This window comes from Ornithorhynchus anatinus, chromosome 5 (assembly GCF_004115215.2).
Source record: "Ornithorhynchus anatinus isolate Pmale09 chromosome 5, mOrnAna1.pri.v4, whole genome shotgun sequence".
In the NCBI taxonomy this organism is placed as follows: domain Eukaryota; kingdom Metazoa; phylum Chordata; class Mammalia; order Monotremata; family Ornithorhynchidae; genus Ornithorhynchus; species Ornithorhynchus anatinus.
Window position 1 is genome coordinate 57,550,700 of NC_041732.1, and position 25,455 is coordinate 57,576,154.

The window sequence follows — 25,455 nt, forward strand, 5'->3', positions numbered from 1 at the left end:
CCGCCCCTGGGCCCCAGGCCCCGCCCCCAGGCCTCGCTCCAGCGTGGCTTATTAGTGGAAAGAGCCGGGGTTTAGGAGTCAAAGGCTGTGGGTTCTAATCCTAGCTCTGCCACTTGTCGGCTCTGTGGCCTTGGGCAAGTCACTTAACTTCTCTGTGCCTCAGTTATCTCATCTGTAGAATGAGGATGAACATTGTGAGCCCCACGAGGGACAGCCTGATTACCTTGTATCTACCCCAGCGCTTAGAACAGTGCTTGGCACATAGTAAGCACTTAACAAATACCAACATTATTTGCAGAAGCAGCGTGGCTCAGTGGAGAGAGCCTGGGCTTGGGAGTCTGAGTTCATGGGTTCTAATCCCTGCTCTGCCACTTGTCAACTGTGTGACTTTGGGCAAATCACTTCACTTCTCTGGGCCTCAGTGACCTCATCTGTAAAAAAATGGGGATTAAGACTGTGAGTCACATGTGGGACAACCTGATCACCTTGTATCCCCCAGCGTTTAGAACAGTACTTTGCACATAGTAAGTGCTTAACAAATACCGTTATTATTATTATTATTATTAATCCCCGCTCCACCACTTGCCAGCTGTGTGACTCTGGGCAAGTCACTTTGCTTCTCTGCGCCTCAGTGACCTCGTCTGTATAACGAGGATGAAGACCGTGAGCCCCACGTGGGACAACCTGAGCACCTTGTATTTCCCCCCACCCCCAGCGCTTAGAACAGTGTTTGGCACATAGTAAGCGCTTAACAAATGCCATCATTATTATTATTATTAATAATCCCTGCTCCGCCACTCGCCAGCTGTGTGACTTTGGGCAAGTCACTTAACTTCTCTGTGCCTCAGTTCCCTCATCTGTAAAATGGGGATGAAAACTTTGAGCCCCACGTGAGACAACCTGATTCCCCTGTGTCTACCCCAGCGCTTAGAACAGTGCTCTGCACATAGTAAGCGCTTAACAAATACCAACATAACCTAAGCACCTTGTATCCTCCCCAGCGCTTAGAACAGTGCTTGACACATAGTAAGCGCTTAACAAATACCATTATTATTATTATTATTATTATTATTAATCCCCGCTCTGCCACTTGCCAGCTGTGTGACTCTGGGCAAGTCACTTCGCTTAACTGGGCCTCAGTGACCTCTTCTGTATAACGAGGATGAAGACCGTGAGCTCCACGCGGGACAACCTGAGCACCTTGTATCCTCCCCAGCGCTTAGAACAGTGCTTGACACATAGTAAGCGCTTAACAAATACTATTATTATTATTATTATTATTATTAATCCCCGCTCCGCCACTTGCCAGCTGTGTGACTCTGGGCAAGTCACTTCGCTTAACTGGGCCTCAGTGACCTCTTCTGTATAACGAGGATGAAGACCGTGAGCTCCACGCGGGACAACCTGAGCACCTTGTATCCTCCCCAGCGCTTAGAACAGTGCTTGACACATAGTAAGCGCTTAACAAATACTATTATTATTATTATTATTATTATTAATCCCCGCTCCACCACTTGCCAGCTGTGTGACTCTGGGCAAGTCACTTCGCTTAACTGGGCCTCAGTGACCCCGTCTGTATAACGAGGATGAAGACCGTGAGCTCCACGCGGGACAACCTGAGCACCTTGTATCCTCCCCAGCGCTTAGAACAGTGCTTGGCACACGGTAAGCGCTGAACAACGTGATTATTATTGGCTCCGCCCCCTAGAGCCGCCCCAGGCCTGAAGCCCCGCCCCCGGCTCCGCCGCCACCTGCGCTCCACCTTCCCGCAGCCGCCCGCTCTCCCGCCCGCCTCCCGCAGCGATGGGCCCCGCGTCCCCGGCCCCGCCGTCCGCACCGTCCGCACCGGCCCCGCGCAGCCCGGGGCCCCTGCCCGCCGCCTGACCCCACGGAGAGACATGGAGGCGCTCGCCTGGATCCTGCCCCCGCTCGTCCTGCTGTGCGCCCAGCAGCACCGCTGCCCCAGGTCAGCTCGGGGCCGGACAGGGGGGCACGGCTCAGGGCTCAGGGCTCAGGGCTCAGCGCTCGGGGGGCCGCCCAGAGGGCCGGGGACCCGAGGACCCGAGGACCAGGGAGCGGGGGTCAAGGGTCGGAGGAGCCGAGGACCAGGGAGCGGGGACCAGGGAGCGGGGTCAGAGGTCAGGGGAGCCAAGGACTAGGGAGCCGAGGACCAGGGAGCGGGGTCAGGGGAGCCGAGGACCAGGGAGCGGGGGAAGGGGACCCGAGGACCAGGGAGAGGGGTCAAGGGTCGGAGGAGCCGAGGACCAGGGAGCGGGGTCAGGGGTCAGGAGTCGGAGGAACCGGGGGCGCGAAGCCGGGGTCCTCGGGCAGGGTTGGAGGCAGGGGGATGGCCGACTGCCGCTCAGGGGCTCGGGGCCACGGGGGAATGGGGCAGGGGCGGCAGGGGACCGGCTCGGCGGTTGGAGACGGGGGGATTGAGGACCGGTTCTCAGGGGCCGGGCTCGGCAGGGGCCGGAGCTGGAGTTGAGGGCTGGGGTCGGCAGGGAACTGGGTCGGGGGATGGGACTAGGTCGGGGTCTGAGCTTGGCGGGTCGGGGACTGGGTCGGCAAGGGACCGAGTCGGGGGTTGGAGACGGGGGAATCAGGGGCCGGGGTCGTCAGGGGACAGGATCGGGGTCTGGGCTGGAGTCGGAAGTTGGAGGCAGGGATGTTGGGGGCTGGGGTCTCCGGGGTGGGGGATGCGGGCCGGGGGCGGCAGGGGACTAGGCTGGCAGGGAGGTGGGGGGCTGGGGGTCGAGGGCTGGGGTCGCAGGGAGCGGCGGGGGTGGGGGTCCGCGGCCGCGGAGTGACGGGCATCTATCTGCCCTTGGGGACGGAGGAGGTCCGGGACCGGGACCGGAGCCAGGCCGGAATCCGACCGCTCCGTCCTTCGGGGACCGACGCAGGCTACTCTGCCCCCGGCTCCCCTCGGACTGGACAGGACCGCCTGGTTCTTCGGTCCACCTCTGCCGATGACAACTCGGTCCCGCCTCTCCTGACCCCCTCCCTGCCCGGCTCCTGCACCGTGGGCTTCCTCCAGCTCCCTTTTCCTCTTTCTGCTTCCTCCCAACTCTTCCTTTTTCTCTCTTCTCCTTCCTCTCCTCTTTTCCCTCTCTTTCTTCCATCCTTTCCCCTCTTCTAACACCTTTTCCCCTTTCTCCTCCCCCTTTCTCTTCTCCTTCCGCCCCTTCCTCTTTCCTTCATTTCCCAGTCCTCTCCTTCCTTTCCCTTTCACCTGTCCTTCCTTTCCTATTCCCTTCCCCTCCCCTTCCTTTCCCCTTCCCCCTCCTTCTTTTCCCAACCTTCTCCTTCCTTTCCCTTTCCCCTTCCCTTCCTTCCCCTTCCCTTCCTTTCCCCTTCCCTTCCTTTCCCCTTCCCTTCCTTTCCCCTTCCCTTCCTTTCTCCTCCCCCTTTCTCTTCTCCTTCCGCCCCTTCCTCTTTCCTTCATTTCCCAGTCCTCTCCTTCCTTTCCCTTTCACCTGTCCTTCCTTTCCTATTCCCTTCCCCTCCCCTTCCTTTCCCCTTCCCCCTCCTTCTTTTCCCAACCTTCTCCTTCCTTTCCCTTTCCCCTTCCCTTCCTTTCCCCTTCCCTTCCTTTCCCCTTCCCTTCCTTTCCCCTTCCCTTCCTTTCCCCTTCTCCTTCCTTTTCCCTTCCTCCTCCTTCCTCTCCCGTCCCCTTTCCCTTTTTTTATGATATTTGTTAAGCACTTTACTATTTGTCAAATACTATTCCAAGCACTGGGTTAGGTACAAATCAATCGGGTCAGACAAAGTCCCTGTCCCACATGGGGCTCACAGTATAAGTAGGAGGGAGAATAGGTATCCCTATTTTACACTTGGGAAAACTGAGGCACAGAGAAGTTAAGCGACTTTCCCAGCAAGCATTTGGTAGAGCCAGAGTTATAACCTAGGTCCTTTGGACTCCCAGGCTTGTGCTGTTTCCACTAGGTCACACTGCCTCTTCCTCCCTTTCCCCTCTTCTTCCCTTTCCCCTCTTCTTTCCCCTTCCCCCTCAACTTTTCCCCCTCCTCTCTGCTTCTTTCCCCCTTTCCCTGAACTTTCCCCCCTTTCCTCTCTCCTTCTTTCCCCATTTCCCCTCTTCTTATTCTCCCTGACCCCTTTTTCCTCTTATTCCTCCTCTCTCATTCCTCACCCCTTTCCCCCTCATTCCTCTCCGCTTCCCCTCTTGTTTCTCTCCCTTCCCGCTTTCATTCCTCCTCTCTTCCCCCTCTTGTTCGTCCCCTCTTTCCCTCTCATTCCTCCCCCTTCCCCTCTCATTCCTCTCCCTTCCCCTCTCGTTCTCCCCCCTTCCCCTCTCGTTCTCCCCCCTTCCCCTCTCGTTCTCCCCCCTTCCCCTCTCGTTCTCCCCCCTTCCCCTCTCGTTCTCCCCCCTTCCCCTCTCGTTCTCCCCCCTTCCCCTCTCGTTCTCCCCCCTTCCCCTCTCGTTCTCCCCCCTTCCCCTCTCGTTCTCCCCCCTTCCCCTCTCGTTCTTCCCCCTTCCCCTCTCGTTCTTTCCCTTCCCCTCTCGTTCTTTCCCTTCCCCTCTCGTTCTTTCCCTTCCCCTCTCGTTCCTCCCCCTTCCCCTCTCGTTCCTCCCCCTTCCCCTCTCATGCTCCCCCCCCCCATTCTTCCCCCTTTCCCTTCTGCTTTCTTCCCTCTCCACTTTCCCCTTTCCCCTCTGCTTTCTTCCCTCTCCACCTTCCCCTTTCCTTTCTCTCCTTTTTCTCCTTCTTCTCCTCTTTCCTCCCTCCCCCAGCAGGTACTCCGAACCTACCTTGGGATAATAAAATAGGGGCAGGGGCGTACCTCTTCAGGAGCCTCCAAAAGTAAGGGAGACTGGTTTGGTCAGTCTTGGAGGAGTGGAGGAAAAAAATCTAGTTTCTGTCTTCCTGGGATTGGAGGTAGGGGGACAGATGGGTTGGAGGAAGAGCAAGGCCATGGAAGCTGAGTCTCCTTTCCCAGTAAGACTGAGGGGCATTCCTTACTCTCATAATACCACTCCTCCAGTGTTGGGCAGATTCATGGTCCAGCAGGGTCACTGGGGCAAAGTGAAGGATGGAGAGGAGAGAGTTAAAGGTGTTCCTTTGTCTATTCTGGGTCATTGGGGGGAGAGTCAGGGTTGGAGAGGGGAGAGCCAGGGATGTTAGATGAGCCATGCTGGGTCACCAGAGGGAGAGTCAGAGACAGAATGGGAAGAGTCAGAATTATTGGATGGTCCACCCTGGGTCACTGAGGGAGAGACAGGGATGGAGAAGGGAAGAGGCAGGGGAGTTGCATGGCCCAACCCTAATCATGAGGGTGGGGGTCCAGGAGGATAATCAGCACTTGGTTTCTCCAAGCATCCTGGTCCTCATTTGGAGGCAGAGTCCAGGGCCGGATGGATGTGGAGAGCTGAAAGGGTCTCTGAAATCCCCAGGGCACAGTGTGTCTGGCATGAGCACCCAAACTTGGGAACTCTCCAGAGCCGGGGCAAAGGGGAGAGTCAACTGGGGGCCATAACAGACTGTCCAATGGAGAGATGGTTGCCTGCTCCCAGGCTGAGGAAAAGCCAGTGTCCATTCCCTTTAGCAAGTGTGGTCTTTGGGGTGTGGGCTGTGGGCTGCTGCTGAGGGGTGAATGGTGGGGCTTCTGGGGCAGGCCCCATATTGACCCTCAGCCTGGGTTGGAGGGAGTTGGAGCCTCCCTAGAGTCAGGAGCTGACCAGCAGTGTCTTGGTTTCTATATCCTTTCATCATGGGGTTCCAGACCCAAGAGCATATGACCCACCCAGAGGCCATCTCTGCCCCTTTTGTGTACATGCACATTGGTGCATCTCCCATATCCATGTGTGTGCATGTGTGTGTGTGTGTGTGTGTATGTGTGTGTGTGAGTGCGCGCCCACTGCTGTGTGTTCAGGGATGGAAGTGAGTGCATCCGGATGCATATATATATGTGAGTGTATATCCACTGCTGGGATCCCAGCAGTGGGCGAGAATGGTTGTATGTCTTTGTATGTCTGTGTGTGGGTGTTGGGCATGAGTGGTGGAAGTGGGTGAAACTGAGTGTGTGTCCATGGGAGTGTGTCCCGTTCCCCCCCCCCAACTCACAAGATGGAAGTGGGTGCGTCTGGATGAGTGTCCGTGTGAGTGTGCACCTACCACTGTGCTCACAGGATCAAAGTGGGCAAGGCTGGGTATGTGTCTATGCATGTGTGTACCCACTGCTATGTGTCAGGGAATGGAAGTGGGCATATCTGAGTGTCTGTGTACCTGCCACTGTGAATGTGGAGATAGAAGTGGATGTATCTAGAGTGTGTGTGTATGGTCCTCCGTGTGCTCAGGCCTCTGGAACGAAAGTGATGCTGTCCTGCTCTTGGGAAACAGTGTATAGGCCCAGTAACAGGCTTCACCTCCACCCGTCCCAATGGGGTCTTCTGCACCCTTCTCCACCCGTTAGACTAATTTCCAACCAGAAATGGGGCCCCGGGCCTGTGGGGGATCTGCCATAGTCCACCCGCTCGTGGCATCATTGACCAAGCGTGCCAGGAGTGAGGGGAGGGGAATGAAAGAGGGCAGCCGCTCGGCCCCTTGGTGGTATTTACTGAGCATGTTCTCTATGCAAAGCACTGCAATAAGCGCTTAGGTGAGTACAATAAACGAAGTATACACAGGGAGAGGGGAGGTTAGACTAGAGGTGCAGAAGCAGGGTGCCCTGGATGCATTCAGCTGTCCCGCTCCTCACTGTGACACAAGGAAATATTCCGGTTGTGAAGGAGAGCTTCTCTTCCAGGGTCACAGCCTGTGGGAAAGGGAGAGCCCTAGGAGCGCATCCCTCTGAAGGGAAATCTGGGATATGGTGAAGATCCCACCCAGGAAAAGCCCCAGAGAAGGGTGATATAGGGAATGGGTCGTTTAGTGCCTTCTGGTGGCTGCAGATTTTTCTGGTTTCCCATCCCGGCTCTCTGCGTGGGCCGGTCTTATCCTGGTCCGGTCCAGTCCGGTGGTGCTCCAGATCTCCCAGTGCCTGCTTATTCCCTGAGCGGCTCTAGGGTGCCCACTGCAAACACCGCGGGGGGTGGGGGGGGACAAGCGGGCGAGGCATCCAAAAGGGTTCCACACTTTCATGGTTCTTCCAAGACTCCTCCCGGCTGGATCCTGAGCATCGTGACTCTTCTGAGGTCTATTTCCAGTTCCTCCGTGTGGTGGCTGGCGGGTCACCCCTGACCCTCCCCCTGGAGGGCGGGGGCGGGCTGCACCCCCCACCCCATACCCTCCTGCAGAGCTGAAAGGTGTCCCAGGAGAACGGGGTCCCTTCCACCCAGCCCTACCCCCACCCCACCTTGAGGTCGGGGGGCCTGCGAGCCCAATTTTGGGGAGCCTGCGGCTTCTGCCTCTTTCCCCTGCTCCTCATCCCCTTGCTCCCCTCCACTGTGTAAACGAAAGCTTGGCACCCTCCAGGGGGCCAGCTGGGCTCTGCCCTCCACCCACCCTGGGCGCAGCTGTAGCAGAGGATTCATCCATTACAGGAAGGAGGAGGGAATAAGGGGAGAGGGGAGGGTGAGGGGAAGGGGGACACGGAAGAGAATGAGGAAAGGGAGGTGGAAGGGGAATGGGGAAGAGAATGAGGGAGAAGGCGGGGAGAGTCAGCCAATCTATTTATTGATCGCTTACTGTGTGCAGAGCACTGTACTAAGTACTTGAAAGAATAAAATGCAACAATAAGAAGACAGATATCCTGAGAGGGAAAGCTGGAGGAAGGGAAGAGGGAAAGGGGGAGGGACTGGGGAATGAGGGGAGAATGAGGGAAAAGGAGGGAGGGGGAACGGGGAGGAAGGGGAGAATGAAGGAAAAGGAGGGGAAAGGAGAGAGGGAGAAAATGAGGGAGGACAGAGGGAGAGAATGGGGGTGGGGGAAAGGGAGAGAATAAAGGAAGGGAGAATGAGAGAATAAGAGGGAGAGGGGAAGGGGGTGACAGGAGAAAAATTAGGAAAGGGAGGGGGAAGGGGAATGGGGAGAGAGGGGGAAGGAAGGGAGCAGGTAAGCAGGGGAGGTGAGACTGGAGTTGCAGGAGCAGGGATCCCTGCCATTTCCCACAGAGAAACTCTGCCTTCAATACCATCAGCAAATGGGCCACTGGGCAAAGACATTATTTCCACCTCCTCCAGGAAGCCTTTAATCCCTAACACCCCAATTTAACGAGGCAACCCTTTAGCTGCCTCTAGCACTTTTATGGGTTCAACCTGGTTGTCTCCTCTGCTCTCACTGTTTGTAAATCATGTTTGTCTTAGGGTAGGGGCTGTGGCACCTGGCCCTGCCTCCAGCCCCTTCTATGGGAGAGATCTGGGCCTTGCCCTACCAGCGGGCTGACCCCGTGCCCACCTCCTCCCTTCCAGCTGTGAAGTGCCCCAGGGAGCGGACTGGTGCCATTCCTCTGGGACCAGTGCCCAGTAGCACCCAGGTGAGCCATATGGAACCCAAGGTGGCCTAGTGGATAGAGCACAGGCCTGGGAGTCGGAAGAACCTGGGTTCTAATACCTGCTCTGCCATACTCTGCTATGTCACCTTGGGGAAGTCACTTAACTTCTCTGTGGCTCAGTTCCGTCATCTGCAAAATGGTGATTAAGACTGTGAGCCCCATGAGGGACTGTGTCCAACCTGATTGGCTTGTATCTATCCCAGTGCTCAGATCAGTGTGTGGCACATAATAAAGCGCTTAACAAATACCATATTAAAAAAAAAGTATGCCAGGCCATTCCCTCTCCTGCCCCGGCTCTCCATTCTGCCACCAATATCCATAACGCCTAGGCTGAGCCTTTTCAAATCTTCATTTTTCTTCCAGGAAGCAACTGGGTTCATGTATCCTAGTGCCGTTACTTTCAATGTCCTGGCTGGCTTTCTCTCATTCTGATCCTGACTAAACCCTCTTTCCTTTTCTTTCACTCCCTTCTTCATCACCCTGACTTCCTTTGCTTTGGGAGAATCAGCATGGCCTAGTGGAAAGAGCATGGGCCTTATGGGTTATAATCCTGGTTCTGCCATATGTCTGCTGTGTGACTTTGGGCAGGTCACTTTACTTCTCTGTACCTCAGTTCCCTCATCTGTAAAATGGGGATCAAAACTGTGAGCCCCATGAGGGACATGGACTGTGTCCAACCTGATTACCTTGTACCTACCTCAGTGCTTAGACCAGTGCCTGGCACATAGTAAGCGTTTAACATACCAAATTTTTCTTTTTGCTCCTTGTATTCATCTGCCCCCCCCCCCAACCGCCCAGCCCCACAGCACTTATGTACATAAGTTACATAAGTCTGTAATTTATTTATATTAATGTCCATCTCCCCCTTTAGACTGTATGTTCACTGTGGGCAGGGCATGTGTCTGTTACATTGTACTCTCCCAAGAGCTTAGCACAGTGCTTTGCACTGCTCTGTGCAACTGATTTATTGACTCTGGCAGTTGGCTGGCCCTGGGCATGTTTCTTCTATATACACACACACACACACACACACACACACACACACACACACTCTCTCTCTCTCTCTCTCTCTCTCTCTCTCTCTCTCTCTCTATCCTTGTGCTACAGTCAGCAGCAGGGTTCCAGTTAGAAATGTTTTCACTTTCACCTCTGAAGTTAGGAGGGCAGGTTCCAATCCTAGCCCTGCTATTAGCTTGCTGGGTGACCTAGGGCAAGTTGCTTAACCTCTCTGTGACTCCCTTTCATTATCCATTCAAGGGGAAGAACACCTCTCCTAATCCCTCCGGGATGTTGTGAAGATGAAATGAGATCACTTTGAATTTAAGGGGTGACTAAAGCCGGGGCAAAAGGAGAGGCCCTTCCATACTAGTGTGGCTTAGTGGAAAGAGCATGAGATTGGGAGTCAGAGGATCAGGGTTCTCATCTCAACTTCATCTGCCTGCTGGGTGACCTTGGACAAATCACTTCTCAGTGCCTCGGCTTCCTCATCTGTAAAATGGGGATTCAATATTCTCCCCGTTACTTATACTATTTGCTCAAGACTGTGTCCAACCTGATTATCTTGCATCTATGCCAGCACTTAGTAGAGTGCTTGACACATAGTAAGCACTTAACAGGTACCATTATTATTATTACTGTTAAAGAATGGTATTTACTGAGTGCTTATTGTTTGCAGAGCACTGTACTAAGGTAATAATATACTAAGCAGGTCTATGCTGTCTGCTCCCGCGCCCCCCGCCCCCCCCCCCCCCACCATGCAGGGCTATGAACGACATTGGTGACTACATTGGCTCTGACGTGGAAATCTCCTGGCTCCCTAACCTGGATGATCTGATGACCGGCTATGCCCGAAACTTCCGTCCCGGCATCGGAGGTAAGCTGGGCAGTGGGCCCTGGGTGAAATGGAGAGGGTTGGTAGTGCCCAGGGAGAGTCTCCCTGTGGGGTGAGTCATGCCTCCTCTGGGGTGATAGGAAACCCACCCTCACTGGGGAGATTACCACCCCCTCACCCCTCCCCGCCAGCCAGGGAACTACCTATAGAACTATCTCTTGTGGGGAGAATGAGCTGTATAGCAGCTCCTGGATTTCTTAGCAGCCTCTCTGTCCCAGCCCTCAAAGGACTTCTGTTCTAATAGTGTAGAAAGAAGATCCTGGGGAAATAATAATAATAATGGCATTTGTTAAGCACTTACTATGTGTCAAGCACTATTCTAAGCACTGGGGGAGATATAAGCCATCAGGTTGGACACAGTCTCTGTCCCACATGGGGCTCACAACATTTATCCCCATTTTACAGCTGAGATAACTGAGGCATGGAGAAGAGAAGTGTTCCCCAAGGTCACACTACCTGTCCCACTGGGTGCTCTGGAAGCCCGGGCTTTCTGGATCAGGGCTATCTCCTGCCCATGTTCCTTCCCAGATGTCTGCCTGAGGCTTAAATTCTTTAAGCTGAGAGTCAGGAATAGGGTGGCAGGGCCTAAGGTCAGACCATCCATGCCTGTGTGTGTGCATGCGTGTGTATATATGTGAGCCCCTTGTTCTCTCACCTTCAGGTCCTCCTGTGAACGTGGCTCTCGCCATCGAGGTGGCCAGCATTGACCACATCTCAGAAGTTAACATGGTAATGTCCTATCGGGGCCCTGAGCTGGGCCAGTAATGTTGGTATATGTATAGTGCTGACAGTGTGCCAAGCAGCGTACAATGGGATAGAGACAAGATAATCAGGCCAGATGCAGTCCCTTCCTGTATGGGGTTTACAGTCTAAGTGGGAGGGAAAGCAGATATTTAATCCCCATTTTTCAGATGAGGAAACTGAGGCACAGAGAAAGATGCCACAGTTCTCCCTCCTCCCTGACCTCCCCAACCTCCCACCACATCCAAATAAGAAAGATCAACCACACTAATGGTCTAATCACAATTCATTGATCACTGTATCAATCAGTGATATTTATTAAGTGCTTACTGTGCGCAGAGCACCGTATCAAGAGCTTGAAAAGCACAATAGAATAGAGTTGGTAGATGTGATCCCCGCCCACAAGGAGCTTCTAATCTACAGGGGGAGACAGACATTAAAATGGATTACAGGTAGGATACTAACCCTGGTCTTGTCACTTTCTCCAACATTGCCCAATAATCAGTCAATTGCATTTATTGAGTACTTACTATATGCAGAGCAGTGTACTAAGAGCTAGGTAGAGTGCAATCCAACAAAATTAGCAGATATGTTACCTGCCCATAACAAGCTTACAGTCTAGTCAGGTTGGACACAGTCCATGTATCACATGGGGTTCACAGCATTAATCCCCACTTTACAGATGAGGTAACTTAGGCCCAGAGAAGTGAAGTGACTTGCCCAAGGACATACAGATGACAAGTGGTGGAGCTGACATTAGAACCCAGGTGCTTTTGACTCCCAGGCCTGGGTTCTAGTCACTAGGGAGGAGATGGCTGCTGCAGGTGGCAGTGACCAGTGGGCAGACTGCTGCCCTGCAGGGTTTCATGACTCTTTGGCTTGGTGTTCCTGGGCGGGGGCTGAATCTCGGGGGCTCCCCAGCAGGTGGCCGGCCTTAGCGGAGGGGACCCAGGGGATTCCGTCCACCCGGCAATCTGGGTGGTGTCACATCGCCAACCCCGTGGTTTCCGCCCCCCGCTGTTCCTTCCGACCCCTTGGCTCCAGGAGTACACCATGACGGTTTTCCTGCATCAGAGCTGGAGGGATGACAGGCTGTCTTACAACCACACCAACGAGACGCTGGGCCTAGACAGTCGCTTCGTCGACAAGCTTTGGCTGCCCGACACGTTCATCGTGAATGCCAAGTCCGCCTGGTTCCATGACGTGACTGTGGAAAACAAGCTCATCCGCCTACAGCCCGATGGGGTGATCCTCTACAGCATCAGGTGAGGGGGCAGCGGCCACTCCGCCCTGGGGTGCTCCTGACCGGTGGCTCCTCTGGCGGCCGGACCCGGTTTTCTCTGGGCAGCCGCTGGGCAAGAGGGCTAGGTCGTGGACTTACTTGTGCCACTGACTTGCTGTGTGAACTTGGGTAAGTCACTTAACCTCTCTGGGCCTGTTTCCTCAACTGCCCAGTGAGGAGAAATCTCATCCTTTCTTTCCCTCAAAAGGATGCTGCGAAGACATATGAAGCATCATGTGGAGGGCTTTGGGGTGGGGCAAGTTTTTCATTCAATTGTATTTATTCAGTGCTTACTGTGTGCAGAGCACTGTACTAAGCACTTGGAAGAGTACAATAGAAACAATAAACAGACACATTCCCTCTCCGCAGTGAGCTTACAGACTAGAGGGGAAGACAGACCTTTTAAGCAGGGGAGGGGGCGAGGAACCAAGTACATCTGTGCTCAGGGGACAAAACCAGCCCCCACACCAGGACCTCCTGAGCCCTCTCTGTACTTAGCTGACCCAGCATTTTCATAAGGAACTAGACTATCTCTTACCTCATCTTCTTCCACTTCCCTCTCATCTTCCTTTCTCACTTCCGCCTCTCCCCTCTCTTCAGTCCCGCTCCCTCCCCTCTCTCTGACTTTTCCTCTCCATCTGTCTCTTCCGATTCTTCCCCATCCATCGGATTCTTCCCCATCCATCACGGAGGAGAAACCATTAGCAAGATGCATTCAGCCTCAGGCCAGATATTGGATACCTCAGAGGGAAAGAATTCTTCATTTCCATCTCCATGGAGGAGTAATATTCTTAACCCCGTGGGTTGGGCTTTTCCAAGCCTGGATAAACCCCTTGTCTCTCACTCGCTGAACAGCCTCCAAGGGGGCTTTTATACAATGGAAACTTTTCTACTAGGGGCTAGTCCAGGCCAAGGGGTTAGGTCAGTTGCTCAAAGTCGCCCAACAAGTCTGTGCCTTGCTGGGATTGTATCAGGACTCTGGACTGCCCCTTCCCCAGGGCAGCCCATGGCCTTTTAGCCCATCCAGTCAAACCAGCTCTTAACTACACAGCCAGTAGAGCTGTGGGAGAGAAGCTGGCAGGGGCTGAGGGGCACTTTGTGCCTCTTCTGATTGCAGGGGTAGGGATTAGGTGACTATATTTCCCAAAGGGGTTGGGACAATCCCTCAAATTTGCAGTTTTAATAATAATAATTGTGGTATTTGTTAAGCATTTACTATGTGCCAGGCACTGTACTAATCGCTGGGGTGAATACAAGTAAATCAGGTTGGAAACAGTCCCTGTCCTACATGAGGCTCACATTCTCAATTCCCATTTTATGGATGAGGCACAGAGAAGTGAAGTGACTTGCCCAAGGTTGCACAGCAGACAAGTGGAGGAGTCAGGATTAAAACCCAAAACCTCCTGACTCCCAGGTCCATGCTCTATCCATTCTCTGTCCAAGCAGCTTTTCAGGTATCCGGGCCTGTGGTCACCTGACCCCTTGCTCTACCCCTGGCCCACCCACATGCGTGTGCGCATGCACACACACACACACGCACGCGTGCGCACACACACCCCTGCCCAAGGTGACAGAGTGTGGCAGAGCCGGGATTACAATCTAAATTCTTCTGACTCCCAGGCCTGTGCTCTTTCATCAGTTTATGTTGTGGGGAGGAAGAAAAGGCATAGTTAATACTTCTCATTGTCTTGGGAGAAGGGAGGGGCAGTCGGTCCCTGAAGGAGGCTTAATATGGCCATCTTCACCCTGCCCAGCCCAAATGAGCACCGCCTCTGCTGCCAGAGACCTGCCCGGCCTGTGTAGAGGTGCCTAGGTTGGCCAATCGCCGCTGCTTTCCCTCCCCTTCTCTGGCAGAATCACCTCCGCCGTGGCCTGTGACATGGAGCTCTCCAAGTACCCCATGGACGAGCAAGAGTGCATGCTGGAACTGGAGAGCTGTAAGCCAGCCCTGCCCGCTAACCCTCCCCAGGGAAGCCCACCCGGGGTGGAACGCCTTCTCGGCCACAGACGAAGCTCCCCTGCATCCGAGCTGTGGGGAAGTGCGTCTGTCTGGGTGCACCCCTCTCCCCTGCCCCACACTGGTCCCATAATCCTCAAGGCCCCCATCCCTACCTCGGCTTCCCACTCATATGCAACCTAGTTCACAAATTGAATTAATCGTTAGTATTTATTGAACACCTACTGTGTGCAGAGCACTGTACTTGGGCACCTATAATAGAATAAGCATGATCCCTGCCCTCAAGAAATTTCAGATCTCGAGGTGGAGACAGACGCTAAAATAAATTACAGTTAGAAGCGAATAATAAAGTGTATAATCAATCAAGCAATCATATTTATTGAGTGCTTACCATATGCAGAGCACTATACTGAATGCTTGAGAGAGTACGATATAACAGAGTTGCTATTCAATCATTTATTGAGCACATGCTGTGTGCAGAGCACTGTACTAAGCGCTTGAGAGAGTACAATATAACAAGCAGAAACATTCCCAGCCCACAACAAGCTTACAGTCTAGAGATAAACATGTTCCCTGCTCACAAGGAGCTAACAGTATAGAGTGGGAGACAGACATTCAAATAAATTACAGATATGTACATAAGTGTTGTGGGACTGAGGGTGGGGTGAATAATGGGTACAAATCCAAGCGCGAGGGTTAGGCAGAAGAGAGTGGATGTAGGGGAAATGAGGGCTTAGTCGGGGAAGCCCCCTTGAAGGAGATGCGATTTTAATATAAGATATATACAAAGGGGTTAGAAAGGTTGTGAGTACTTAAGACTTTAGATGACGCTGAAGGGCTGAAGTGGTAACTGGGGAGATGTAAAGTAGGGAGGACCACAGGAAATTTATTGGGGAAAACGTGGAGAGAAGCGATCTCAGAGGCGCCTTGAAGACAGGAAGAGCTATGGTCTGACAGATGTGAAGTAAGAGGAGCTCTAAACAGCAGGGAAGGTGGGTCAGTGGTGGGAGAGATAAGAATGAGGCACGGTGAATAGGGGGGAAGTTGGGAGAAGAGAATAGATGAGAGAGAGCTGATTGAGCACCTTTCAGCCGAAAGTCGGAAGCTTCTGCTTGTAGTGAAGAGGAATGGGCCACCATTAGAAGGTTTTGAGGAGTGGGGAGATGGATGCAGAGTGTTCTAGTGAATCTGTCTGGTCAGCAGAATGAAGTTTGGACTGGAGAGAGGAGACACTAGTGGTGTGGAAGTTCGGTGAGAAGGCTGAGGTAGTAGTTAAATGGGATATGCCAAGTGCCTGGTCCAGGGTAGTGGCTGTTTGGTTGTAGTTGGCAGAGTTGAGGAGTGAAAGGAAGCAGGTGGCTGGAGACACAGGGGGTGGACGGTCATCAGGAACATCCATATGGATGTTGAAATCCCTGAGCTAATGCTGGGCAAGGGAGGAGAGAAGGAAGATGGGTAAGGCATCAAAATTGTTCAGTAAACTGGGGGTGGATCGAAGGGACTGAGAGAGAGATGGGGAATAGGCCTTGTTTACTAATAACATCAACCTCTGAGTGACATCCCCTTGGGTCAGTCCCATAGCCCATCCAGCCCTGGCCTCTACCTCCGGCAGGGGTATCAGCTCACTTGGAGGCTGTGGTTGTGTTGGTTTTCCTGGCCACCCACTCTCCTGGGTAGAAATGGACCATCCAACATACCTGACTTTCCCCTCTGCATTCCTGCCTTTCTCCTCTCCGTCTCTGACTTTCCTCTCTCCATCCCTGACTTTCCCTTCCCCATTCCTGACTTTCCCCTCCCCATTCCTTACCTTCCCCCTCTGACCCAGCATGGACCATCCCAAAATCCTTGACTCTCCCCTCTCATCCCTGACTCTCCTCCGGTGACCCAGTATGGACCATACAAAACCCCTACTCTCCCCTCTCCATCCCTGACTCCTTTCTCCACCCCTGACTCTCCCAGCTCTATCCCTGATGCTCCCCCCAGTGACCCGGCATAGTCCATTCAAAACCCCTGACTCACCCCCTAATGACCCCACTAGAAGTAGTGTTAAATTTGACTCTGCCACCCTCCAGCTCCAGTGTTTGCCCCTTGCCCTGGTGGGGTGGGATATGGGAAACTGTAATTCTATGTTGGCCCCCTCCCTGGTTCTGTAAACTCTAGTCCTCCCCACTATCAATTTTTGGGAACCAGAAAGCCCCATTCACGTAGGGTTGTGTGGAGGGTTGCGCTGTCTCAGAATAAGAAGTATGGCTGGAAACTGAGCTGCTGAGAGTTACAGAGGTAACTTCCCCCTACTATAAAGGCAAAAAACTGGAAGCTCCTTCTTTTCCAACCCTCAATCCTCTTTTCCCTCCCTGCACTTCCACTTCACTAAAGGGATTCCTATGCCCTGGGTCACCCCTTCCACCTCTACCCGCACCGATCTGGGGTCCTCCCAATTCTGCCCATTGAGTCCAACTTGAGCATCCCTAGACCTCACCCTTTACATCTCAGTAACGGGCTCGCCCCTCCAAACCATTTGGGTCAAAGGGGCCGCGGAAGTCCAAGCCTCGCAGAGGCTCTGGTTGTCCGAGTTGGTGAGGTTGTGCCGGCCGGGGTCCAGCCAGCCACCGGACCGCCCCCAACGAGGGGAGCGGACGTTTGCCAAAACTGTGGGCGGTGGGGGGAGCGGGAAGAGGCGGGGGTCTCCCACCCAGCCGACTCGGCGGACTCCGCCCCGGTCCTCCGGCAGACGGCTACTCCTCCGAGGACATCGTGTACCGCTGGTCCGAAAACCAGGAGCAGATCCATGGGCTGGATAAGCTGCAGCTCGCTCAGTTCACCATCCCCAACTTCCACTTCACCACAGAGATGATGAACTTCAAATCTGGTACCTGGAGGGCTCCAGCGGGTGGGGGCGGCTGGGGTCCAGGGGGAGGTGGGCATCAGGTGAAGGCATTGGAGAGGAAGGGGTTCGTGGCCCCAAAGCTCCAAGCCAGATTTGCCCTTTCCCTGGGTACCTTGGCTCTTTCTCACTGTGATTCCCCGGATGGGTTTGGGTAAGGAGACAAATCTCCAGTCCCCCCAACCCAGAAAGTCCCAGGGAAGACATCGGTCCGAATTGGCAGGGATCCCGGCAGGACCCCCCACAAGATGGGGGCGCCGATTTAGGCACCGGGGTCTTGATGGGCTCCCCTCCATTTTCTGGGCCCGGTTGGGGCTCGACCAGCAGCAGGTCAGTTCCCCCGCCTCAGCCTGCACTTCCACCTGCGACGCAACCGTGGCGTCTACATCATCCAGTCCTACATGCCGTCCGTCCTGCTTGTCGCCATGTCCTGGGTCTCCTTCTGGATCAGCCAGTCGGCCGTGCCTGCCCGAGTGTCACTAGGTAAAGGCGCCAGGGACCCTGGGCCCCGGGACCCCGCTAGGGACCGGACGGGCAGAGTTGGACCGTAAAAACAGGAGTGGCGGTTGGCAATACCGGCCTCTCCCAGCTGCTTATAGTGTTGTTTAAGCACTTCCTATGGACCAGACACTGTACTAAGCACTGGGATAGACACAGTGGCTCCAGTCTGTTGCCACACAGTCTGCTGCGTGGCCTTGGGGAAGTCACTTAACTTCCCTGTGCCTCAGTTACCTCATCTGTAAAATGGGGATAATGACTGTGAGCCCCATGTGGGATAGGGACAGTGTCCATCCTGATTTGCTTGTATCCACCCCAGTGCTTAGTACAGTGCCTGGCACGTAGTGCTTAACAAATACCATAATAATTATTATTATTGTTACAAGCATGTTGTAGGCAGGGAATGTGTCTGTTTATTGTTATGTTGTACTCTCCCAAGCAGTTAGTACAGTGCTCTGCGTACAGTATGCACTCAGTAAATGCAATTGAATGAATGAATGAATACAAGCAAATCATGTTGGACATAGCCCCTGTCCCACAAGGGGCCCACACTCTTAATCCCCATTTGGCAGATGAGGGAACTAAGGCACAGAGGAAGTGAAGTGACTTGCCCAAGGTCCCACAGCAGGCAAGTGGCGGAGCTAAGATTAGAACCCAGGTCCTTCTGACTCCCAGGCCCGTGCTCATCCACTGGGCCATGCTGCTTCCCTTGAGGGACGGGGACTATGCCAGACCTGATTATCCTCTACCTATCTCAGCACTTAGTACCCACTAAGCACATAGTACAGGGTACTAAGCATACAGTAAATGCTCAGCAAATACTCCTGATTGATAGGGTTTAATAAATTCCTTAATGATCATTATTCAGAGTAGGTTATCGGTTGTAGAGCCCTGCTCCCCCCGGGTTGGGTGGCTGGTAGTTTTGGAGACAAAGCCATGAGGTTGGGGTGTCATGAGAAGCTGGAGACAACAAAGGCCCCCTCAGAAAGAACCCTCCCCCATCTCCCCATGCCACCTCTGCACACCCTAGGCCAAGCTCCTTCTCAGCTGGCCCCTGGGAGCAGGGTAGTGATGGACTGAGCTAGGGGAAGAGGCAGGTGGGGCTCAGTCTGCCAGTGGGCCTGGATGCAGGGCTCTCTGAGGGGGGTGGCTAGGGCAGCTGGACCCCAGGCATCCTAGGGACACAGCCTCCTGTTATGAAAACAGAAGTCCAGGGCCCTGGCTGACAAATGCCTTCTTTTGGCAAATGGATGCAAGAGGCTGGGCAGGAGTCAGGCCCCACAGATCAGTCCATAGAGCTGCTGGGTAATGCCAAACCCACCAGGAATGGCAGGAAGGCTTAGCAGCCATGGACCTGGAGGAGTCCAGAGAGAAGCTTCATGGCCTAGTGGAAAGATTCCAGGCCTGGGAGTCAGAGGACCAGGGTTCTAATCCCAGCTCCATCACTTGCCTGCTGTGTGACTTTGAGCAATTTTCTTAACTTCTCTGAGCTCGGTTTCTTCAACTGTAAATTGGGGATTCAATTCCTATTCTCCTTCTTAGACTGTGAGCCCTGTGTGACACCTGGAACACAGCATGGCCTAGTGGATAGAGCATGGACCTGGGAGTCAGAAGGACCTGGGTTGTAATCCTCGCTCTGCCATTTGTCTGTTGTGAACTTTGGCAACTCACTTCACTTCTCTGGGCTTCGGTTCCGTCATCTGTAAAATGGGGATTAAGCTCCACGTATAAGCCCCACATGGGACAAGAACTGTGCCAACCTGATTTACTTGTATTCACCCTAGTGCTTAGTATATGCCTTGCACATAGTAAGCACTTAAAAATACCACAATTATTATTATTATGTTACATTATTATTGTTATTATTTTGTGTCTACCTCAGTGCTTAGCACAGTGCATAACACACAGTAAGTGCTTAACAAATATCATGTGCCTATGTGCCAGGCAAGATACTAAGCACTGGGGTGGATAGAAGCAAATCAGGTTGGACAGAGTCGCTGTCTCACGAGGGGCTCACTGTCTTGATCCCCACTTTACAGATGAGGTAATGAGGCCCAGAGAAGTGAATTGACTTGCCCAAGGTCACACAGCAGACAATGGCGGAGCCAGGATTAGAACCCCATGACCTTCTGACTCCCAGATCCAGGCTCTATTATCGTCATTGCTATTTTTAGGGACAGAGAAGCCAGCAACCCAGGACTTTGGAGCTGGGGATCTTGGGGCTGGCCGGCCCTGGGGTCTGTCCAGTATCTTTTGGGTTTTCCCAGCCTGTCATTCCTGGGGAGGAGGTTGGGCCTTGTGTACTGATCCTAGACTCCCACACCCTGTCTGGGTTCTGGAAAGGGCCGGGGGAAGGAAGGGAAAGGAAGTTGCAGTGCTAGGTCCCCCTTTCTGTCCCCTGTGCACCCCCCTTAACCCCCCCAATTCAGGTATCACCACTGTCCTGACAATGACCACGCTGATGGTCAGCGCCCGCTCTTCCCTCCCGCGAGCATCGGCCATCAAGGCCCTGGACGTCTACTTCTGGATCTGCTACGTCTTCGTTTTCGCTGCCCTGGTAGAGTACGCGTTTGCCCACTTCAACGCCGACTACATGAAGAAGCAAAAAGCCAAGGTGAAGGTCACCAAGCAGAGCAGTGAGGTCAGTGAGTGTGGCTGCTCTCCTCTGGGGATGGATTTCTCCCCTTCCCCTGAAGGAGCCAGGTTCCATTCGCCCACTCAGCCCAAAACGCTTAGGTCTCACAAGTGAGACCCTCCCTGATGGGCGTTTCTGTTGGGAATTTGATTGAAAATGTAGCTTGGTAACAATAATTAGGGCAGAGAGCCAGCGATGGGCAGCCACCAAGCCAAGAAACAGGAAATCAGGTCTGAGGGGCTGAGAGCTGATTGGACAGTGAGCCGGTTGCCCCTGATTAGACTGTAGCCTGTCAAAGGGCAGGGACTGTCTCTATCTGTTACCGATTTGTACATTCCAAGCACTTAGTACAGTGCTCTGCACATAGTAAGCACTCAATAAATACTATTGAATGAATAAGCAGGCTGACTGGCCCCTGGAAGCCATCCTTTTCCATGTGTGAGAAGTGTGCCAGTTGCCCCTAAGTAGAGCCTGTCTTTGGGCTAGACTGGGCTTGGGAAAAGGGCTGAGTGGCCTTTCCTGGGGTAGGGTAGCCAGCAGCAGCCTCCTTTGCCCCCATTTCATGATCCAGTTTTCTGGAAGATGGCCTAGTGAAGAGAGCTAGGGTTAGGACTCAGAAGGACCTGGAATCTAATCCCATCTCTGCCACTGGTCTGCTGTGTGATCTTGGGCGAGATACTCCTCTGTGCCTCAGTTACCTCATCTGTAAAATGAGGATGAAGACTCTGAGCCCAGTTTGGGACAGGGACTTTGTCCAATCCAATTGCCTTGTATCTACCCCAGCACTTAGTTCAGTGCTTGGCACATAAGTGCTTAACAAATATCACAGTTTTATTATTATTATTAGAACACTTCTGCATTTTTTCAACCAATAGCTATTGCAAAGGCATTCCATATTTGCTGCCAGTACCCAGGGGAGATGGAACCTGATTGGGCTGGGCCTGGGGTTGAGTTTAACTAGACTGGGCAAAGCACTGTACTAAACACTTGGGAGAGTACATTAAAGGTAGAATCAATTGTATTTATTGAGCAATAACTGTGTACAGAGCACTGTACTAAACAACTTGGAGAATACATTAGAGGTAAAATTAATCAATAGCATTTTTTAATGGTATTTATTAAGCACTTACTATGGGCCACGCACTGAACGAAGCACTGGGTATATACAAGCTAAACAGGTTAGACATGGGGCTCGTGGTCTTAATCCCCATTTTACAGATGAGATAACTGAGGCACAGAGATGTTAAGTGACTTGCCCGAGGTCACACAGCGGACAAATGGGAGTCAAGATTAGAACTCAGATTAGTACTATTTACTGAGCATATACTGCACCAAACACTTGGGAGAGTACACTAGATAGAAGTAGAATTAATCAGTCAATGGTATTTATTGAATGCTTATGCTGGTCAGAGCACTATACTAAGCACATGGGAGAGTACAGGCATGGTCCAAATTCTTGAAGAATTATCAATCCAACGGGGGGAAGTGGGGGTGGGGGGTGAGATACCCAAAATGATTTATAGAGAGGAGGAAAGAGAGTGCAAAGAAAGCTAGATGAATAAAGGCTTAAGCATAAGAGTGCAGGAAATATGTTCTAGTATGCTTCAGGTGGCAGTGGTTGTTTAATTGCTTAAGAGTTATTGAGAGGTTATTATCTGGGGAGAAGAAAATTAGTCAAGGAGAGCCTCCGGGAGAAGGTGGGATTTCAGAGCTTTGAAGATGGACAGTTTTATGGTCTGGTGGATTTTGAAAGGGAAGGTAATGAGTGAGGGGCTGGGAGCAGGAGAGGTGAAAATGAAGGACAGTGAGAAGACTCATTTGGAAGGAGTGTGGCAGGAATCAGAAGGACCTGGGTTCTAATCTCAGCTCTTCCACATTTCTGCTTTGTGACCTTGGGCAGGTTACTTAACCTCCCTGGGCCTCATCTGCAAATGGCTATTAAGGCTGTGAGCCCCATGAGGGATATGGACTGTGTCCCACCTGATTAGCTCGTATCTACCCCAGAGCTTATTACGGTGCCTGGCACGTAGTAAGTGCTTAACAAATACTTGTTTTGTTTTGTTGTCCGTCTTCCCCTTCTAGACTGTGAGCCCATTGTTGGGTAGGGATTGTCTCTATCTGTTGCCAAGTTATACTTTCCAAGCGCTTAGTACAGTGCTCTGCACACAGTAAGCGCTCAATAAATATGATTGAATGAATGAATGAAATACCTTAAAAAATATAGGTGATGAGGGCAAATTGGCAAGGTGGAGATCCCTGAAAGACGATGATCAAGAGTTCTTGCTTGATGCAGTGGATGGCACAGATGTTAGCGGAGCTATGTTTCATTTATTCACTTTCCAAGTAAGCACTTACTAAGCTGTTATTTAAGTGACTAAGCTGCTCCATCCTCCATGCCTCACTCTGCTCTCCAACCTTTCTCCACCACTGACCCTCTGCCCTTCTCGATGACCTCATCCCAGTCCTTGCTAAACCGTCAACTCAGCGGCAGAGTCGAGGGTGGAGCGGGCTGAGATGAAGCTGAGGGCCCCAGTGGAACCACAGCAGCTCTCAGCCTGGTCTTCTCTCCCTCTCTCAGCTGAACATGAAGAATGCCATCGTGCTGTTCTCCCTCTCCGCCGCCGGCGTGAACCAGCAGCTGGCCATCTCCAACCGGCAGCACAAGATCCCCCGGAACCTGATGGGGTCCTACCGGTCCGTAGAAGTGGAGACGGGAGAGGTGAAAAAGCAGAAGGGCCTGAAGCCTGGGAAAAGGGAAGGCCTCAAGTCCCTCTTCAAGCCCATCGACGCCGACACCATCGACATCTATGCCAGAGCTGTTTTCCCAGCAGCTTTTGCTGCAGTCAATGTGATCTACTGGGTGGCCTACACCATGTAGGGGCAAAGAGCTCCCCTGGCCGGGGGGCCCGAGTGGCACTGCCCGCTCCTGGCTCCAACCAGGAACCGGCGTGTCTGCTGAGCTTTTCCTGGGTCAAGAACTGCCTGGCTAAAAGCAAGTTGGGATAAGTGCCCAGTGGGTGATGTGGCCCATTTTTTGAGTTTGGGGCTGGGAGAAAGAACAGACCAAACCAGCACTTGGTCTGAATTCAGGCTGTCATGTGGGCAGGAGCCTGATTTCCAATCAACCAGGCACTGATACTTACTGAGCACTTACTATGTGCAGAGCACCGTACTAAGCGCTGGGGAGAGTACGGTACATAAAGATTAGCAGACATGTTCTCTGCTCATAATGTTTCCAATCTCTACTTTGGCCATTTCCTGAGATTAGAATCAACCACAAAATTCGACCCATCTCCTCAGCTCCTCAGGACTGGATCCCAGCACTATTTCAGCCCCAGAGGGGCCTGGAGCAGGCCCTACCCCACTTCAGTTCTTCCCTTGGGACGGTACTGCTGACCTCGCCTGGGATGCTCAGAGTCCGGCCCCAGTGTAGCAGATAAGAGACAGAGCATTCGGTTCCCCGATCATGGTCGGGATCTCGGGGACGTGTGTTTGAGGCAGAGCTGGATGGAGGACTTGGGGCTCTGCGGTTATTTATTATTTGTCTTGGATGAAATGTTTAAGCAGAAACCCTTAGCTGCAGCATGAAATAAAGAATTCTGCCTAGAAGTGTCCAGTCCTTTGATCCGCCACCCCTGGGGCTTTCATCTAGCGATTGTGGAGATTTGAAAATCTGCCTCTGCAGGGGCTTGTTGCGATCTGCCGGACTTTGTCTGGGTTTCGGTGCTCTTAGAAGGGAAGCAGGGGAAGCGTTTGATCCAAGCTCACGCTTTCCATTCAGCCCTATTTGTGATTGAAATCAAATCAGCCAGGCTCCCAGTGGAAGAGACAGTTCTGAGGAAAGAGCATTTGGTGTTGGAACCAGGGAACCATCTTAACCCCTATCTCCACCATAAACCATAAAGACCCAAGTCAGCCTTTAATTTCACTTTCATGGGAAACCTCATTCTCCCTGGTGTGGGTGGGAGCTCACATAAGGACAGTTTTGCCCTCCAGGAGGCTCATGTTTGAGGCGGGCATGAAGTGTGATGGAGAACAGATCTGGAATGGTGTGTTTCACTGGCAACAAGGTGGTAAAGTCTGGAGATGCCCAGAAGTCTGGAAAGCCCCATGCCCTATAGGGCACTAGAGACGGATTGGGGGTGGCAGAGGTCCTGGGAGAGGCCTAGTCATTTTACTTGTTCACTTAACACTGCAGCCCAAGCCTAGATGGTGTGAGTATGGGGTGACCAGTCATCTGGTTCTATACTGCAGTGGGCGTTCTGTACTGACATTGCACTGGGTGAATTTTGAGGCGCCATTTTAGTTTTCAATATCCAGGCTCTGTTTTGACTCCTCAGCCAGGTTGGGCATATGGCCCTTGAAGCCCAGGCTCCCCAGAGTGGAAAAACCCTAGTGGTCAAGATCCACCCTGGGCCTTATTCACGGATGGAAAAATTTGGTGGGGTCTTCCTGTTTAGGCTGGAGGGAGTGATGGGAAAAGGTGCCTTGCTGACGACCAGGGAGAGGGAGAAGGAATTGAGTCAATCACGATTAAACAAGAAGAGAAATGATCCAGCTTTGTAGGCACTACAGGTGTTCCTCCCCCTCAGAGAGGAAGAGTAGGAAACCCAAATGCCTTAGGTGAATGAGTGTCTGCTTTGAGAATCTATCTATAGTCTTCCCCTGTAGACTAAGCTCGTTGTGGGCAGAGAATGTGTCTATTATTATATTGTTCTCTCCCAAGCACCCAGTACAGTTCTCTGCAAATAGTAAGGGCTCAATAATTACAATTGAGTGGCTTCCCTATGTGCCCACCAACCACTATTTGGCCATGGCAGCAGGGAGCCCCAGGAGCCTCTGAACTGGAAGCTCATCTCCATGGAGAAGCTGCAGCTTGGTGGCAAGACAAACGTGACTGATCAATCAGTGGTATTTACTGAGTACTTACTATGTATAGAGTACTGTACTAGCACATGGGAGAGCATTCATTCATATTTATTGAGCACTTACTGTGTGCAAAGTACAATTTAATAGGGTCTCACAGCCCTATTACACTCTTACAGTCTTGTGTGGGGGAGAGATGTTAAACCACAGATGGGGAAGAAACATGTAAGGATATATTTATATCCTT

General features: G+C 52.6%; 1 protein-coding gene across 4 annotated transcripts; it reads left to right on the forward strand.

Annotated features, from left to right (window-relative positions):
- The first annotated feature begins 1,802 nt into the window (after positions 1-1,802).
- On the forward strand, positions 1,803-23,951 carry GABRD (gamma-aminobutyric acid type A receptor subunit delta). 4 transcript variants are annotated; one of them, XM_029066564.2, is made up of 9 exons: positions 1,807-1,966; positions 10,215-10,327; positions 11,007-11,074; positions 12,131-12,351; positions 14,223-14,305; positions 17,057-17,194; positions 17,534-17,692; positions 20,137-20,348; positions 22,921-23,345. In XM_029066564.2, exons 1-9 carry the CDS (start codon positions 1,899-1,901, stop codon positions 23,218-23,220), a joined length of 1,362 nt encoding a protein of 453 aa, XP_028922397.1. In that variant the 5' UTR covers positions 1,807-1,898; the 3' UTR covers positions 23,221-23,345. The 4 variants fall into 4 exon arrangements, with proteins under 4 accessions (XP_028922400.1, XP_028922401.1, XP_028922397.1 ...); XM_029066565.2 differs by having other exon boundaries at positions 1,808-1,966; positions 17,537-17,692; XM_029066567.2 differs by lacking the exon at positions 20,137-20,348 and having other exon boundaries at positions 1,803-1,966; positions 22,921-23,951.
- The last annotated feature ends 1,504 nt before the right edge of the window (positions 23,952-25,455 follow it).

Coding starts and splice junctions, on each gene's coding strand:
- GABRD (XM_029066564.2), top strand. CDS start 1,899: ATGGAGGCGCTCGCCTGGATCCTGCCCCCGCTCGTCCTGCTGTGCGCC. Junction 12,352..14,222: donor GTGATCCTCTACAGCATCAG/GTGAGGGGGCAG, acceptor CTTCTCTGGCAG/AATCACCTCCGCCGTGGCCT. Junction 17,195..17,533: donor GATGATGAACTTCAAATCTG/GTACCTGGAGGG, acceptor GGGCTCGACCAG/CAGCAGGTCAGTTCCCCCGC.